General features: G+C 46.2%; 1 protein-coding gene across 8 annotated transcripts in view; it reads left to right on the top strand.

The window, feature by feature from the left end:
- PRRC2B (proline rich coiled-coil 2B) overlaps window positions 1-16388 on the top strand; it is a 76412-nt gene that overhangs the window by 18692 nt on the left and 41332 nt on the right. For 7 of the 8 annotated variants that reach the window (XM_038744788.1, XM_038744786.1, XM_038744787.1 and 4 more), the window contains exons 2-5: window positions 7972-8141; window positions 8530-8707; window positions 11327-11429; window positions 13561-13633. In XM_038744788.1, the coding sequence (XP_038600716.1) occupies window positions 8027-8141; window positions 8530-8707; window positions 11327-11429; window positions 13561-13633 (469 nt within the window). In that variant the 5' untranslated portion in view covers window positions 7972-8026. The remainder of the gene's footprint in view (window positions 1-7971; window positions 8142-8529; window positions 8708-11326; window positions 11430-13560; window positions 13634-16388) is intronic. The other variant, XM_038744785.1, reaches the window with a different exon arrangement.

The raw sequence follows: 16388 nt of genomic DNA, 5'->3' as shown, positions 1-16388 counted from the left end.
CTTGTCTTCACTAAACCAATCACCCGTCAGGCACTGCCTCCCTGCCAGTCAGTGTGTGTTTGACCTATGTTAGCTCCTAACCGAGGGTCTGGGTGCGATCCCGTCTGCAGTTGAATTTTGATTATTCAGGATAGTGGAAGGGATACATGGTCTAAATAATACAAAGCCATGCCTGGAACGAAAGAGGTGAAATGACTCAGGTCTCATTTGGGCATTAGGGGGTTGGAGCCTTAGGCTAACGGAGCCTGGAGAAAAACACTTTGGTGAAATAAGGGTATTGTGGTGTGGGAGGGAAGGCAAGCTTACAGCTGGTGAGAGTTGAGAAACGCTGCGGATAATCCACAGAGATGGCTGGTTGGAAAGATAGTTGCTCTTTTGAGAATCCTTAAACTGGGCTTTGGTTTATGAGACTCTCACTCTCCCTTTGGCATTCAGGCAACCTGGTAGAGTTGTTATTTTTATTTTATTTTTTATGGCATTTGTTAAGCACTGTTCTAGGAACTGGTGTAGATACAAGTTAAGCAGGCCAAATTCAGGCCCTGTCCCACATGGACCTCACAGGTTAAGTGAGAGGGAGAACAGGAATTGAGTCCCCATTTTGCAGTTCAGGGAATTGAGGCACAGAGAAGTTAAGTGACTTGCCCAAGGTCACCCAGCAGGCGGAGTTGGGATTAGAACCCAGGTCCTCCAGCTCTCAGGCCCGTGATTTATCCAGTATTATTTGTCTCACAATATTTCTGTCCCGCAACCGTAAACCTGAATGAATGTAGGGTTTGGGCCAGTGAACAGTGAAGCCTTCTGGTGAGTGACAGATATCCTTCAGGCTAGGAGAGAGGGTGCTGACCTACCTCTGGCCAATAGCCGAAGCGTTTTGACTAGCAGTACGATGAGGTCTTCTGTTTACAGATAAGCTGCATCATACTGTGAAGGCTTTCTGATACGGACTGACGTGGTTCTCCGGAGGAGCAGCGTGACAGGTCTTGACGAGTGGTATCACTTCTCCTATTGGATCGTCACAATCCACGGATCAGTGCACTTGTTTAGCATCCCTGATGTTGGAAAACCATGTTTTGATCATTTTACTTATCTCGTTTTCAAGTAAAACAAAACGTTTATTGAGGCATTTGAGAAAAATTGGGATCCAGAGAGGTTAATAATAATGATGACAGTATTTGTTAAGCGCTTACTATGTGCCAAGCACTGTTCACAAGGTGATAGGTTGACCCAAGTGGGGCTCACGGTCTTAATCCCCATTTTACAGATGAGGTTACTGAGGCACAGAGAAGTGAAGTGACTTGCCCAAAGTCACACAGCTGACAATTGGTGGAGCTGGGATTTGAACCCATGACCTCTGACTCCAAAGCCCGGGCTCTTTCCATGGAGCCACGCTGCTTCTCCGCTGCTGTCAAGTGTCACAGGGCAACACAGAAAATCCAGTTGAGGGGCAGGAGTGAGACCTAGGTCTGTATGACCCTTATCTTTCTTATTATTATTTCTGTGGGCTTCCTAAAGCTTCAAGGAGAGATCCTTTAAAGACTGTTGGAAGTACTGTCTTTATGTGGGGTCTTTGGTTCTAAAAGATCCTTTTGTATATTTCATATATGTATGATGTCACTCTTGAAGTGCAGCCATTTCTGGTTTGCCATCAGCTTGCAGATGCTTCCCTTCCCGCCCCCCACAAGAGAAGTGGGGGGAAAGGGAGAACCTATCTGAGTCCTCGTGGGCCAGAAATCTCAATATCGGGGACCCAACGTGAAGTCTATAAGAAACATACGTGGGCCCAGGATCCGTGATTCACCTTTAGGGGTGCTTCTGTGGGGTGCTGAGACTTGGAGACGTAGCATCCCAGAGGCCAACGAACAGATGCAAAACCATCCCATCCGCTTTGTTACGACCTTCCCTACCGTGAAGGCAAGGGGCTGCGAGCGGTTTGGGAAAGGGTGGGGAGACTCTTGAATTTATTCATTCAATCGTATTTATTGAGCACTTACTGTGTGCAGAGCACTGTACTAAGCGCTTGGGAAGTACAAGTTGGCAACATATAGAGAGGGTCCCTACCCAACAATGGGCTCACAGTCTAGAAGTCACTTCTTATGTGAAGTACACTCTACTAGGAACTTGGGAGCATACAGTAAAATTAGGGGACACAACATCCCTGCCCTCGAGGAGCTTTCAGTTTAATGGAGGAGATTGGGAGACTCTCTCGTGAGCTTGCAGTGAGCTCCTTTAGGTATCACGTGGAATCCAGCTTGGGTAAGGCTCAAAGGCAGGCGGTCTCAAATCCTTTCTTCATTTGGTGACAGGAAGAGGAATCCACAAAGGCTAACTCTGCCACGGTGCATCTTTCTGGGGCAGGAGATCTTTAAGGAAGAAAAATGAATAAAACTCACTCCGGCAGCATGGTGTAGTGGATAGAGCACAGGCCTGAGCGTCAGAAGGTCACGGGTTCTAATCCCGGCTCTGCCACTTGTCTGCTGGGTGACTTAAGCCAAGTCACTTCATTTCTCTGTGCCTCAGTTACCTCTTCTATAAAATGGCGTTTGAAACCGTGAGCCCCTTGTGGGTCAGGGATGGTGTCCAACCCGATTTGCTTAGGGCAATCCAGCGCTTAGTGCAGAAATAAGCACTTAACAAATACCGCAATTATTATGAATTCGTTTTGTCTTCTGTAAGACTGTGGGCAGAGAATGCATCTACCAACTCTGTTGCATTGTACTCTCCCAAGCACTTAGTACAGTGCTGTTCACCCAGTAAGCACTCAGTAAATAACATTGATTGATTCCACAGCGTGAACTCCAGAGATACGCAGGCTTGGATTGCACACTTCCAAAAATCTAAAACGTAAAATTGTAAATCTAGATCGATATGCCTTCTTTCTGACTCCCAGTTTCGTGGTCCCCCTTACAATATTGGTGCTTGAGAAAGCCCACGTTCTCCCTCAGGCCTGGAACTCCAACAATCCACGACTTTCTCCGCCTATGAAGCCCTCTGACGAACACATCTTCTCCAAGAGACCCTCCCCGACTAAGCCCTTTATTTTCCCCTATCTGCCCTCCCTTCTGTGTCATCTGTGCACTTAGCTAGTCCCCTTTAATCATCCTGATACTCACCCCAACCCCATGGTAGCGATATAAATATTCTTATACTCTACCATGTCCCCTGTTCGTAATCACTTTTAATGTCAGTCTCCCGCTGTGTACCATAAGTTCCTTGCAGACAGGGATGGTGCCTTCCAACTCTGTGTATTGTAATAATAATAAAGATGGCATTTGTTAAGCGCTTACTATGTGCCAAGCACTGTTCTAAGTGCTGGGGTAGATACAAGGTAATCAGGTTATCCCATGTGCGACTCACAGTCTTAATCCCCATTTTACAGAAGAGGTAGCTGAGGCACAGAGAAGTTGTGACTTGCCCAGTCACACAGCTGACAAGTGGCGGAGCTGGGATTAGAACCCATGACCTCTGACTCCCAAACTTGTTCTCTTTCCACTAAGCCACGCTGCTTCTCAGCATACTTTCCCAAGTGCTTAGTGCAGTGCTCTGCATACTTTAAGGCACTTAGTAAATGCCAATTCTTGATTGATTAAATATCAGCTCCTTGGAAGTCACGCTGTAATCAATGAGACCTCTTTACTGTGATCGTCTTTAATACCTTCTTCCTCTTTATGTTTTTTATGGCATGACTGAAGCGCTTCGTACAGTGCTCTGCACATAGTAAGCGCTCCATAAATACGATTGAATGAATGAATCTATGCCTCAAATGTGGCACGTCCTTGATTTCAGGGTACAGATGGGAGAATTTCCATTTGTAGATGGAATGATGAGTGATTTTTTTATTTTTCAATTTCTCTGCTTTTTTGGGAACACAAAGTGCCTGGGCTTTTAAGACAAGCAACTGGCAAGTCCTCACTTTTAAAACTGAATGTATTTAGGGAATTAATCAGTACTCTTGAAAGCCAGAGGTTGATTGCTGTGGACCTGAGATCTTTAAAGCTGCGAAAACAAATGGAAAGACTTGTTCTAGTCCAATGTCTCAATTTCATAAAACTAATCAGAACCTGATCCTTCAAACCCGTCATTCCTAGTAATAGAGAATGGGGAAGATGCGGTGAAAGAGGAGAGTTTAATGAATAAGGGCTTTCATACTCTGTTGTTGTTTTTGCAAAGTGCTTTTTCCTTTTTTTGTTCAATCCTACTTCCCAGTCTGATTTTGTGGCTTCTGTATGTATTGACAATGGGTTTCTTCCAAATCACCCAAAACATTGGGTATCTAGGGGAGAATGACTTACTATAATTCCCTTGCCCACTTGAAAACCCGAAAGACATTCTTTTGATTCGAGTTTCACAACTCACTGGGGCAAACTGTTGAAAGCTCGCTAGACGTGGGAAGGGGAAAAACCCATAGATTTGGGCGAGACCCATAGGGCTCACTTGTTAAGGTCTCTGAGGAGGTTTTGGCGTGAGAGTGAATGGAGCGTCTTCTCGTGAAGGTTCAGTGGAGGAAGGTTAGAAACCTTAAGTCTCAAAGGCTCCTTGTTGTGAGGTCTTCAGTGCCGTCAGCCAGCTGAACCTTGGCCGGGTTGAACAGCTAAAGACTTAAGAAGCAGCTCCCATTCCGACCAACCAGGTAATGGCTGAAGGAATTAAAGCCAGAATTCCTCACTCAATCAATCCAGTGTATTTATTGAGTGCTCACTGTGTGCAGAGCACTGTACTAAGCACTTCGGATAGTACAGTGTATAACAATGCAGTGCGTCACATAGCGCTTAACAAATACCATTATTATTATTATTATTATTATTTGCAGAGCACTGTACTAAGCACTTCAGATAGTACAGTATATAACAATGCAGTGTGTCACACATAGTAAGCGCTTAACAAATACCATTGTTATTATTATTATTATGAAATCTGCCCTGGCCTTATCTTAATTTGTGCTTTTCCAGATCTGTTACACTTATTTCAGGTGGGATGATTCACCCCGTTGCAGATTGCCGCTCCTCTCAAGTTGGCTGGGTCCAGTTGGACCACAGCCTGCCTGGGCTTTGTATATAGTCCGCCTAATCCTCTTACCTGGAAATGGCTTTTGATAAGAGGATTACTCTGGGGAGTGGTTTCCTAGGTTGAGAAGATGGCGTCTTTCAGAGTAGCTCCAACCTGTCGAACAGGTGGAACAACTGTCTGTCAAAGGGCGACCGTTTTTAAGCTGGCTGTGAAGATTTTTGCATTGCACATTCAATCAGTCAATCAGTCGTATTTATTGAGCGCTTACTGTGTGCAGAGCACTGTACTAAGCGCTTGGGAAGTACAAGCTGGCAACATATAGAGACAGTCCCTACCCAACAGTGGGCTGGTAGTTCCAAACACCATCTTCCCAGCATTCTGTTTAAACTCTGGCCATATCTGGAAACTCTGGGGAGCCCTCTGAGATTTTTGTTGTCGTTGTTGTTGTTGTTTGGGGGGCCATGTTTGATAAGATTCCCTTCCTTCACAACATCGCTAAAATCCGCTCCTCCCTCTCCATCCAAACTACTACCACATTAATGCAAGCACTTATCCTATCCCACCTTGGTTATCATATCAGCCTCCTTGCTGACCGCCCTGCCTCCTATCTCTCCCCACTCCAGTCCATACGCTACTCTGCTGCCTGCATCATTTTCCTTCAGAAACGTTCAGACCATGTTTCCCCACTCCTCAAGAAACTCCAGTGGTTGCCCATCCACCTCCACGTCAAACAAAAACTCCTCACCCTTTGGTCTTAATAATAATATATTATATACTATAATATATTATATTATAATAGTAATATTATTATATATGTTGAGTGTTTACTATGTACATTGTAATAATAACAATGACATTTATTAAGCACTTACTATGTGCAAAACACTGTTCTAAGTGCCGGGGAGGTTACAAGGTGATCAGGTTGTCCCACGTGGGGCTCACAGCCTTAATCCCCATTTTCCAGATGAGGTAACTGAGGCACAGAGAAGTGAAGTGACTTGCCCAAATTCACACAGATGGCAATGGGCGGAACCTGGATTTGAACCCATTACCTGCTGACTCGCAGGCCCGTGCTCTATCCACTAAGCCATGCTGCTTCAAAGTGCTTTAAAGCACTCAATCACCTTGGCCCTTCCTACCTCACCTTACTACTCTCCTACTCCAACCCAGCCTGCACACTTCATTCCTCTAATGCTAACCTTCTCACTGCACCTCGCTCTCGTCTATCTCGCCACCGACCTCTTGCCCACATCCTACCTCTGGCCTGGAATGCCCTCCCTCCTTATATCAGACAAATAATTGCTCTCCCCTACTTCGAAGTCTTATTAAAGGCACATCTCCTCCAAGAAGCCTTCCCTGACTAAATCCTCCTCTCCTCTTTTCCTACTGCCTTCTGCATTGGCCTGACCTGCCCCCTTCATTCATCCTTCTTCCCATCCCCACAGCATATATGCATATATCTGTAATGTATTTATTTACATGTATTAATGTTTGTCTCCCCCTCTAGACTGTGAGCCCGTTATGGGCAGGGACTGTTTCTGTTTGTTGTTGTATTGTACTCTCCCAAGAACTTAGTACAGTGCTTTGCACACAGTAAGCACTCAGTAAATTCGATTGAGTGAATTAACTCCCCATGCCCCTAATCCACTGTATTCTTCAGGTTGATTCTAGGTCCTGTTCTTTGGCCCCCAGTGAGTAACCTTTAGTCCCCTGCTCCTTTAGCTCCTTCGTCTCCTGACCCGAGCCAGAGAGCATCTCGGCATCGCCTGGCCCTGAGTATACCCGTATGAACCCGGTTTGAGAAAACGCTGCTCCAACCTTTTGAAAAGCGTGTTTTCTCCCACGGAGGGACTCCAGTTTCCTCCCAGATGTTTGGTTCTGGTTTCTCCTGCCAGAGGTCGGATAATAGTATGGCTTGGAGGCCAGGTGAGGGGGAGTGATGTTTCCCTTGTAGGAAGAATAGTGAGTAAATCAGCTAAAGGTGTGATCTTACTGAAACTACTCAAAGTTGTTCCTTTTGGCCTAATGTTTATGAGAGAGACCCGGGCCAGCAGCCAAGGGGGTGTATGTCTGGCCTGGGACCCTAGATGTAGACAAATCTCCAGTGGGGGAAACTTGAATGACTGTCTTTGTTTCCTTATTTTTCCTGTCAGAGTTGGGGTATAGCAAAACACGCACCTCTAAGCCCGGTAAAGAAAATTCAGTGCTAGAAGAATCTCCTGATTCCACATGGTGATCAAGAATTTAAATGAATAAATGATTAGGAAACACAAAGATGCTGTTACCATAACAACAGACTCATGCACGTTGCCTGTTGGCGGGGAAAGGCGATGTCAAGAGAATTAGAGCCTCCCTCCTGAGGTTTGGCTGCTTCTCTCTCAGTCCCTCCTAAGCGGGGAGGGGAGAGAGGTAGAATGGAACGGTCCACTTAGTCGATGTGGACAGTTACCATAGACATGTTCACCAGTGTATGTGCTGTAGTGAACCTGTTTATTTCCCATATGTTCATCTCAAAAATCTGCCTTTTTAAGGGCAAAGCAGATGTTTATTTTCCATCTGAATGGGCAATGCTTTGTGTTTGAAACCTCACACTCCTGAATGTACCCGAATGGATTACTTATTTGTGTTTTCTCTCCCCTTTTGGTTTTGTTTAGATTTGTGTTTTTTTCCCCTAGACTGACAGTGCTAAATTGTGTTGTTTGCCCAGTGGCCTCTCCTCTTCTCTTACTTCCCATCTGTTTTCTTTGATGTTCAATTCCTGTCCACAAACGTAGAGTAAATATTCTCCAATTTGCAAGATCCCCTCTGAACCTGGGGACTACAGAAGCAGAAACTCTTGTATTTCAGTGCATGTGGATTTGTAATAGATGTTGGCCGGCTCATTCTAAAGAAATCTAGTACACGTAGGGAATGTGTGATCATAGGGGAAGAACTAATTGATGCTCCTCTCCCTCCTTCTTTTCAAAGGCAGATCGGAAGCGGCGCCGAGAAAAATTTCCTTACTAGATGACATTTCATCGCAATGTCCGATCGTTTGGGGCAACTAACCAAGGGAAAGGATGGGAAAAGCAAGTACTCGACTCTCAGCCTGTTTGATAAGTATAAAGGAAAGTCAGTAGAAGCTATCAGAACCACAGGTAAAGAAAGTGGATACCTCTTGGCCATTGCTTTTCTTGGATGATGCATGTCAGAAACCAGAAGCTAGAGGGGAGAGGGGATTCTCGAGGGTCCTGTTTTGGGTTGGGCCTGTGGGACCTAGGAATCTCTATGTTCTGTTCCTTGCGGTCTGACATTCCTTTCACTACATCGATTTACGTAGTAAAATTTGGCCCCCACCAGGTTTCCTAGGGCTGGCTAGCTGCCGTTGAAAGGACTATTGGATTGCAAAGGGTTTTATTGTTGTTATTTACCTCGTCGGCTTTTCTCATTGCTGCTCTTGGGAAGAAACTGTTCCATTGTGGTCCAGCTCCTCTGGCACTTTTCCATTTTGTTGTTTGTGGCTATAGCTTTTCTTCCATTTTGCAGTTATTCCTAGACATGGCTTACAGAGTCTCGGGAAAGTTGCCACTGCTCGGCGTATGCCACCTCCTGCAAACCTGCCAAGTTTGAAGTCTGAGAACAAAGGAAACGACCCCAACATCATTATAGTACCTAAGGACGGTACAGGATGGGCAAACAAGCAGGATCAGCCAGACCAAAAGAGGTAGGGGGGCCGTACAGCTTCAAGAGGCGGTGCTTTTGTGGGTTAGGCTAAAGGCTGCTTTCCGGGCTCAATTTTTTTAGGTCACTTCCAGGCATGGGAAGAGAGGGATGGGTGGCTGTGGCTGGTGGGGGGAATCCAACCGCGGCTCTTCTCCCTCGGGACATTGCTAGAAGGGAAGGAGTAACTCTGTTTCTTGATCATCCTCTCTATTGCCCTGATTGTTGGAGGTGACGCTCTTCAGTGAGTAGCAGTTTCCTTCCCTGTGCCTTCCTTATTCTTCAGGCAGGCCCTGTCTCACTTCATCTGGGTGCAGAGCTGCTCTGGAGCTTCGGGGCTGGTGGCATCCGCCGTTTTTGGTGTCCCAGTTCCTAGGGAATCCATGCCCCGGCTGGCATGATTTGGATGGGTGGTTGGAAGACATTCATTCATTCATTCAATCATATTTATTGAGCGCTTACTGTGTGCAGAGCACTGTAGTAAGCGCTTGGGAAGTACAAGTTGGCAACATATAGACACGGTCTCTACCCAACCACGGGCTCACAATCTAGAAGGGGGGAGAGACATAATCACAAGACAAAATCACAAGAGTCAGTTGGCCACTGGTAGATTTTCAGAGGTGCAGTTTTAGCCCTTTCATTTTATTTTTTTATGGTATTCTTTAAGTGCTTACCATGGGCCAGGCACTGGACTAAGCACTGAGGTAGATACAAGGTAATTAGGTTGGCTATCGTCCTCGTCCTGCATGAGGCTCACGGTCTTAATCCCCATTTTACAGGTGAGGGAACTGAGGCCCAGAGGAGTAAAGTGACCTGCCCAGGGTCACACGACAGACGAGTGGCAGAGCCGGGTTTGGAACCTCTGTCCTTCTGACTCCCAAGCCCCTGCTCCATCCACTAGGCCACACTACTTCACTATCCTGCGTTCCCAGGCTACTGATAGGTTTTTAAAGTGAATGAACTTCAGTCAGGATCAAGCGGGTAGGGTCGAGGGGATTCTCAACTCCCTTCATTTTAGATTAGAAGCTCCTCCTGGCCAGGGACTATGTGTTCTGCTTCTGATCTACTTTCCCAGATGTTTAGTACCATCAATTGAAGGAAGCAGAAATTGTCAAATGGACAAAAAAGGACTTTTCATAACCACAGTTGGGACATAACTTTTGGCAGTAATAATAATAGTAATGATGATATTCGTTAAGTGCTTACTGTGTGCACTGCTTTAAGCGCCGGGGAGGTTACAAGGTGATCAGGTTGTCCCACGGGGGGCTCACAGTTTTAATCCCCATTTTACAGATGAAGTAACAGGCACAGAGAAATTAAGTGACTTGCCCAAAGTCACACAGCTGACAGTTGGCAGAGCCGGGATTTGAACCCATGACCTCTGACTCCAAAGCCCGTGCTCTTCCCACTGAGCCACGCTGAAAACCCAAAAATCCATGCAATTTACTTTATTTAATCTCCTCAGTCTCTTCAAGAATTATTCTATACATGTGTCCTGAAAGGAGGTAGAGTGAAATTCAGGTTCTCCTGGAATCTTCTGTGGTGCTGCCTGGGGCAGAGGTTGGAGAGAGAATGCCTAAAGAAGGAGGAAATCATTCCCCTCCATCTAATATTGCTCAGGCTTGAAATAGGAGTTTTGAACAACGGTAATGAGGGCTATTCTTGGTGCAGATCTGACTGGGTAGAGGTGGGAGAATTTGTGTCGAGAGCATCATGCCTGAATAGTCACTGCCGAAATCCCTGGACTGTTTTTCTCAGGGTTTTTTTTGGCGGGGACGGGGGAATGGGAGTTGGTTTTTCTTCTTCCTCCTACTGTTCCTTTTTTGTAACCACTGAAAAAAAAAAAACGGAGGCCTCCCTGGGTATATCCGTCTTGGGCTAGGAGGTACAAGAGGGACATCACCAGGAGACTAACCATAGATATGGGCATTGGAAGAGGAGGAAGAGCAAGGACCTTCACTAAACAGAAGTTGCAAGTTTTGAGGAGAGGAGTTGGAGAGAAAGCAATGTGCATGGGAAGCTGTTGAGTCTGAATGTTCTAGACTTTGGAAACATTGAAAAATAACGGGAAATCTGGAATCCGGAGGGTTTTTTCTCCAACGTAAAACCTCCTTATTAAAACCCACTACTTGCGCCCTTCTTTCCCCAGCCGCGTTTCAAGGCAGTGAAGCTTCCTTTGGCTCAGAGAAGTGATGTTTCTGTGCCGGAGGAATAAAGCGCATCGACCAAACTTAATTAATGTGACCCTGGGAGAACCAGGGGACCCGACTACATTGATGCGAGCTGGGGGAGGCCGCCCGGCCTTCCCAGGACTCAGTTTCTCCTAATGCGTCAGCTGTGGTGATTTGCAGCAAAGTATGGCTTTGGGAGACAGAAGGCACTCACAGAAGGGCAGAAGGTTGTTCTGTCCCTGTGTAAAATGCCAGCTTGTGTTTAGGCCCGAGGAAAAGCTTCATTTCAGGTTCACTTCTGCCAGAAGAGGAGGAAGCAGAGGGAAAAACATTTGGTTAGAGTAGACCTTTCATCCCGCAAAGTAAAGCGTCGAAGCAGCTGTCGCCTTATGGAGAATCTGGGGCCTGGGCTTCAGCCCATCAGCTCTTCACGATGGTGTCGCCTCTTGTAGTTCCAGTGTGACGGCCGTACAGCCGCAGGAGTCGCTGCCGCAGCCGGGTTTGCAGAAATCTGTCTCCAATTTACAGAAGCCGACACAGTCAATCAGCCAGGAGGTAGGTACAGGCTCACTGTAGCCTAGTTCATTCATTCATTCATTCATTCAATCGTATTTATTGAGCGCTTACTGTGTGCAGAGCGCTGTACTAAGCACTTGGGAAGTCCAAGTTGGCAACATATAGAGACGGTCCCTATCCAACAGTGGGCTCACAGTCTAGAAGGGGGAGACAGAGAACAAAACAAAACATTAACAAAATAAAATAAATAGAATAAATATGTAGAAATAAATAGAGTAATAACTATGTACAAATATATATATATATATATATATATTTATATATATGGGGAGGGGAAGGAGGTAAGGCGGCGGGGGATGGGGAGGAGGGGGAGAGGAAGGACGGGGCTCAGTCTGGGAAGGCCTCCTGGAGAAGGTGAGCTCTCAGTAGGACCTTGAAGGGAGGAAGAGAGCTAGCTTGGCGGATGTTTGGAGGGAGGGTGTTCCAGGCCAGGGGGAGGACGTGGGCCGGGGGTCGATGGCGGGACAGGCGAGAACGAGGCCCGGTGAGGAGAATAGCGGCAGAGGAGCGGAGGGTGCGGGCTGGGCTGGAGAAGGAGAGAAGGGACGTGAGGTAGGAGGGGGAGAGGTGATGGACAGCCTTGAAGCCCAGGGTGAGGAGTTTTTGCCTGATGCATAGGTTGATTGGTAGCCACTGGAGATTTTGGAGGCTAGTTGTCCTCTGGCCCTTAGTCTTATTATTATGGTATTTGTTAAACGCTTACTATGTGCCAGGCACTGTACTAAGCGCCGAGGTGGATACGAGCAAATCAGGTTCGACACAGTCCCTGTCCCACGTGGGACTCACGGTCTCAATCCCCATTTTACAGATGAGGGAACTGAGGCACAGAGAGGTGAAGTGACTTGCCCAAGGTCACACAGCAGACAAGTGGCAGAGCCGGGATTAGAACCCAGGTCCTTCTGGCTCCCAGCCCCTTGCTGTAGCCACTAGGCCACGGTGCTTCTCTAGCACCATTCTGAGGTGCTTCCTTTTTGGTTTCTGGGAACTCACAGGTGCTTTCATTCATTCAATCATATTTATTGAGCGCTTACTGTGTGCAGAGCACTGTACTAAGCACTTGGGAAGTCCAAGTTGGCAACATATAGAGACGGTCCCTACCCAGCAGCGGGCTCACAGTCTAGAAGGGGGAGACAGACAACAAAACAAAACATATTAACAAAATAAAATAAGTAGAATAGTAAATATGTACAAGTAAAATAGAGTAATAAATCTGTACAGACATATATACAGGTGCTGTGGGGAGGGGAAGGAGGTAAGGCGGGGGGAGATGGGGGGAGAGGAAGGAGGGGGCTCAGTCTGGGAAGGCCTCCTGTAGAAGTAGGTGCTTCTACTTAGGAGGGTAGTTCTTGCACAACCAGTCTGTCCCAGCAAGCAGTGATGTATGGCATTTATGTCCTGGCTCAGGAGGACTGTGGGAAACGCCCTAACTGGTAGAGCTGAAGTACCAGGCCTTGTTGCTTCACCCTGCCTGTCTTGTTCGGACAATGTCGCAGCTGTTTCTGTGTTGATCTTCCGCATTAGAATGTAAACTCCTGGAGGGCAGGGACGTGCCACTTGGTTATTCGGCACTTCCCGAGCGTCCAGTACAGTGGGTACCCTTGCACCAGGTGGGCACTCGATAAATGCTTCCACTGCTTTAGAGAGAGGCACCAGAAGACTGGAGAGAGTAGGAGGCGGGAGGAGTTAACATGTGCAAATGAGCATACTTTCCCTCCTCACTGAGAAAGTCCAATTGTTTTCCTCGCAGCACTGGCATTCTCTTTCCCCTGCTGAGGAAGGGAGGGACAGGGGAAGAGAGATAGTAGATTGTGGTAGCCCCTCCTCTTGGATTGGATTAATGAATTGCAGGGAAAGGTTTCAGCTCCTCTTGGCCACTGTAACAAATTGGAGGGAAAAGGTTTCTACTTCCACCTTCCTTCCTGTTAGGGGGAACCCGGCAAACAAAATGACTCTCTTGATCATTGGGGAAATTTGTGCTTAGAAGGGAGTGAGTGAGGTCTGAATCCCAGGGACACCCCAATTAATAAGAGGAGGGCTTTCTCATGTAGCCTGAAATGCGGCTTTCTGATTTTCTTTTTGTTTTTTTTCCCCTCCCCTTTCTTTGTTACAGAATACAAATTCAGTGCCAGGTGGACTAAAGTCATGGGCACAGCTGAATGGAAAGCCAGCAGGACACGAAGGTGGTGAGTGAGTTTGGGTGTGTGAGTTTGGGTGTGTGTGTGTGTAGGGAATGGTTCACTAGTTCTGTAGAGTGTATAGCCCAGCCAGTCCTGAAATAGTGAGCGTTCCTCTGCATTCTTGAATGCCAGATCTGCAAGTCTAAGCATGGCTTCTGGTAACAGCCACACACATCAGTGCTTGGGAAAGAATGGCGTGGTGCCTATTAACTAGCACTTAGAACGCCGTTCCGGGTACCCGTGCACTTGACGGAGGCAGGTTCTTTGCTTGTTGACTTTGTTTCCACCTCAGAGCACGAAAATCAGTATTCCTGCCGAAGTAAATGTGCGGGGGAGGGCTGAACCCTCGACCCCCACCACCGTGTCATTTGATCGGGCTGCTGACAGAGTTGGCATGGTAGTATGCCTGGGATACATCTGCTTTCCCTCTCCCAGGACCACATGTAGGAGGTGTTGTATTGCTTTGCGCCATCTCAGGGCAGGACTCTATAAATAAAATCACCCCAGGGACGTAGGCGCTTAGTTGTTGACAACTACAAAGAAGCAGTCAACAGGTAATATTCAGTGAATCTGCACAGGAAAAGAGGGAGGCTTCCATAATCTCACCAAGAAATATGGTGGACAACTGTTTGGAAATAGAGGTGATATTCAAACTGAATAATGTATTCCTTTTTAGCTATTACCTTCAGTGTGCTACTGCTGCAAACCTATAGGCCCCAGAGCTTCTTAAAGCTGAGGTGAAACCTGAAATGGGAGCGATGCATACGGATTGACGGTGGCCAAAGAACTTTAAACTGAGACGCGAGAACTACAGTTTTTGTCCCAATCTAATCTTGCTCTCCCAGTTAAGAGGCTTCATGGGGAGAGTAGTAAGTAGGGAGATTTGGTGAAAAATAAATACTTTAAAGAAGCAACGTGGCCTAGTGGAATGAGCGCTGGCCTGGAAATTAGAAGGACCTCGGTTCTAATCCTGGCCCCGCCACTTGTCTGCCATGTGGCCTTGGGCAAGTAACTTAACTTCTGTGCCTCAGGTACCTCATCTTTAAACTGAGGGTTAAGACTGTCAGCCCCATGTGAGACATGGACTATGTCCAACCTGATTAACTCAGTGCTTAGAACAGTGCTTGGCACATAGTAAGCGCTTAACAAATACCAACATTATTATTATTATTATTGTATGTACCCCAGCACTTAATACAGTGCCTGGCACATAGCAAGCATTTAACAAATACCAAAAAAAAGGTAATCTGGTGCGAAAAAATATCAGTTTTCACTTTTATAATTTTTACAAACTTCCTCTAATTTAATAGAGCATCTAATGTGATGCAAATAATATTCACTGTTCTTTATGCTGGGAGGACATAGCTGATGCCTTAAAGGTCACAGGAGAGGTTGTAAGATTCTCATGTAGATGGTAAGTTCCTTGAGGGTAGAGAGCATGTATACAAACCCTTTTGTACTCACCCAAGGGCTTGGTACAGTGCTCTACACGGGGCAGGCGCTCAAATACCGTTGATTGAAATGGGGTTGGTCCTGAAATGAGGCTCCTAGGCCAATGTTGAGAACTCTTTGCCTGTTTCTAGGACTTTCCTTCCAAGATGATGTAGATCAGAAATATAAGTTCAGTCGTTTTTGTGAGATCATGGATGTTTCAGTCCAAAAGATTTATTTTTGGTGTAGTTTTTCTTTTGCTTAAACTTTTCCTCTGAGAAGGTTAATGAAGAGGTCGTTTTTGGAAAATTAAAAGGTGCTTGAAGTGCCAGTCTCCCTGTATAGAGGCTGCTTCACTTTGTGATTCCCACAGCCACTTGGGAATATAGGGGGTCGTTCAAAGAAAAGCTGGGAGTTGAGGCTACCATTTACTCAGTGTGTGTGTTCTGGAGAGAAATCATTTCACCTTTTGGCCTTAGGCTCTGTGAAATAGGTGCTCTAGATATTGATTAATGCACCCTCAAATTCCATCACTTGTATCAGTGTAGTCCCTTTCCTCCCAGGGCATTATGGAAGTTTCAAATATTGTACAGTCGGTTCTCCCCAAATAATAATAACAGTAGTAATTACGATACTTGTTAAGTGCTTACTGTGTGTCAAGCACTGTTTTAAGCTCTGAGATAGATATAAGCTAATCAGGTTGGACAGAGTCCCTGTCCTACATGGGCTGCACAGTCTTAATCCCATTTTACAGATGAGATCACTAAGGCCCTGAGAAGTTAAATGACTTGCCCAAGGTTGCACAACAGGCAATTGGTGGAGCCGGGAATAGAACCCACAACCTTCTGATTCCCAAGCCAGGGCTTTATCCACTAGGCCTTGCTGGTTCTCCCCAGACAAGTGTTTTCCCAGCAGGTTTGGGGTAGAATGCTGTTGTTCTTTCAGTCGAGTAGCTGTCTGGTTAGGACCCACAGGAAGAAGTATCAGGGAAAACAGATTCGCTACAATACAAGTTTTCCTTAACATGGGCCTCTTCAAAAACGTGACCCCTACATTTATAACACCACCAGGAGAATCCAGGTTTAGGCAAGTTCAAAAACGAAGGCTATGTTCTCCATAGGTTTAGGTCCAGTAGGCTGCAGTAAACTAGGGGTCGGGAGGTGGAGAGGAACTTTTCATGTTTTTGCCTCACCAGTTTACCATAACAAAACTACTGTGTAAGTGAAATACCCTTCTCATCAACAAGAATTCCTTGCGATACTTGTAAATTGGCTTTCTGGTTAATAGCTAGTGAATAATGCATGCAGTGATCAGGGTAGCAGGTTTATTT

The sequence above is a fragment of the Tachyglossus aculeatus genome, chromosome 4, assembly GCF_015852505.1.
Source record: "Tachyglossus aculeatus isolate mTacAcu1 chromosome 4, mTacAcu1.pri, whole genome shotgun sequence".
NCBI classification, from domain to species: Eukaryota; Metazoa; Chordata; class Mammalia; order Monotremata; family Tachyglossidae; genus Tachyglossus; species Tachyglossus aculeatus.
Note: the sequence above shows the minus strand (reverse complement) of the source record. Positions and strands in the feature narration are given on the sequence as shown.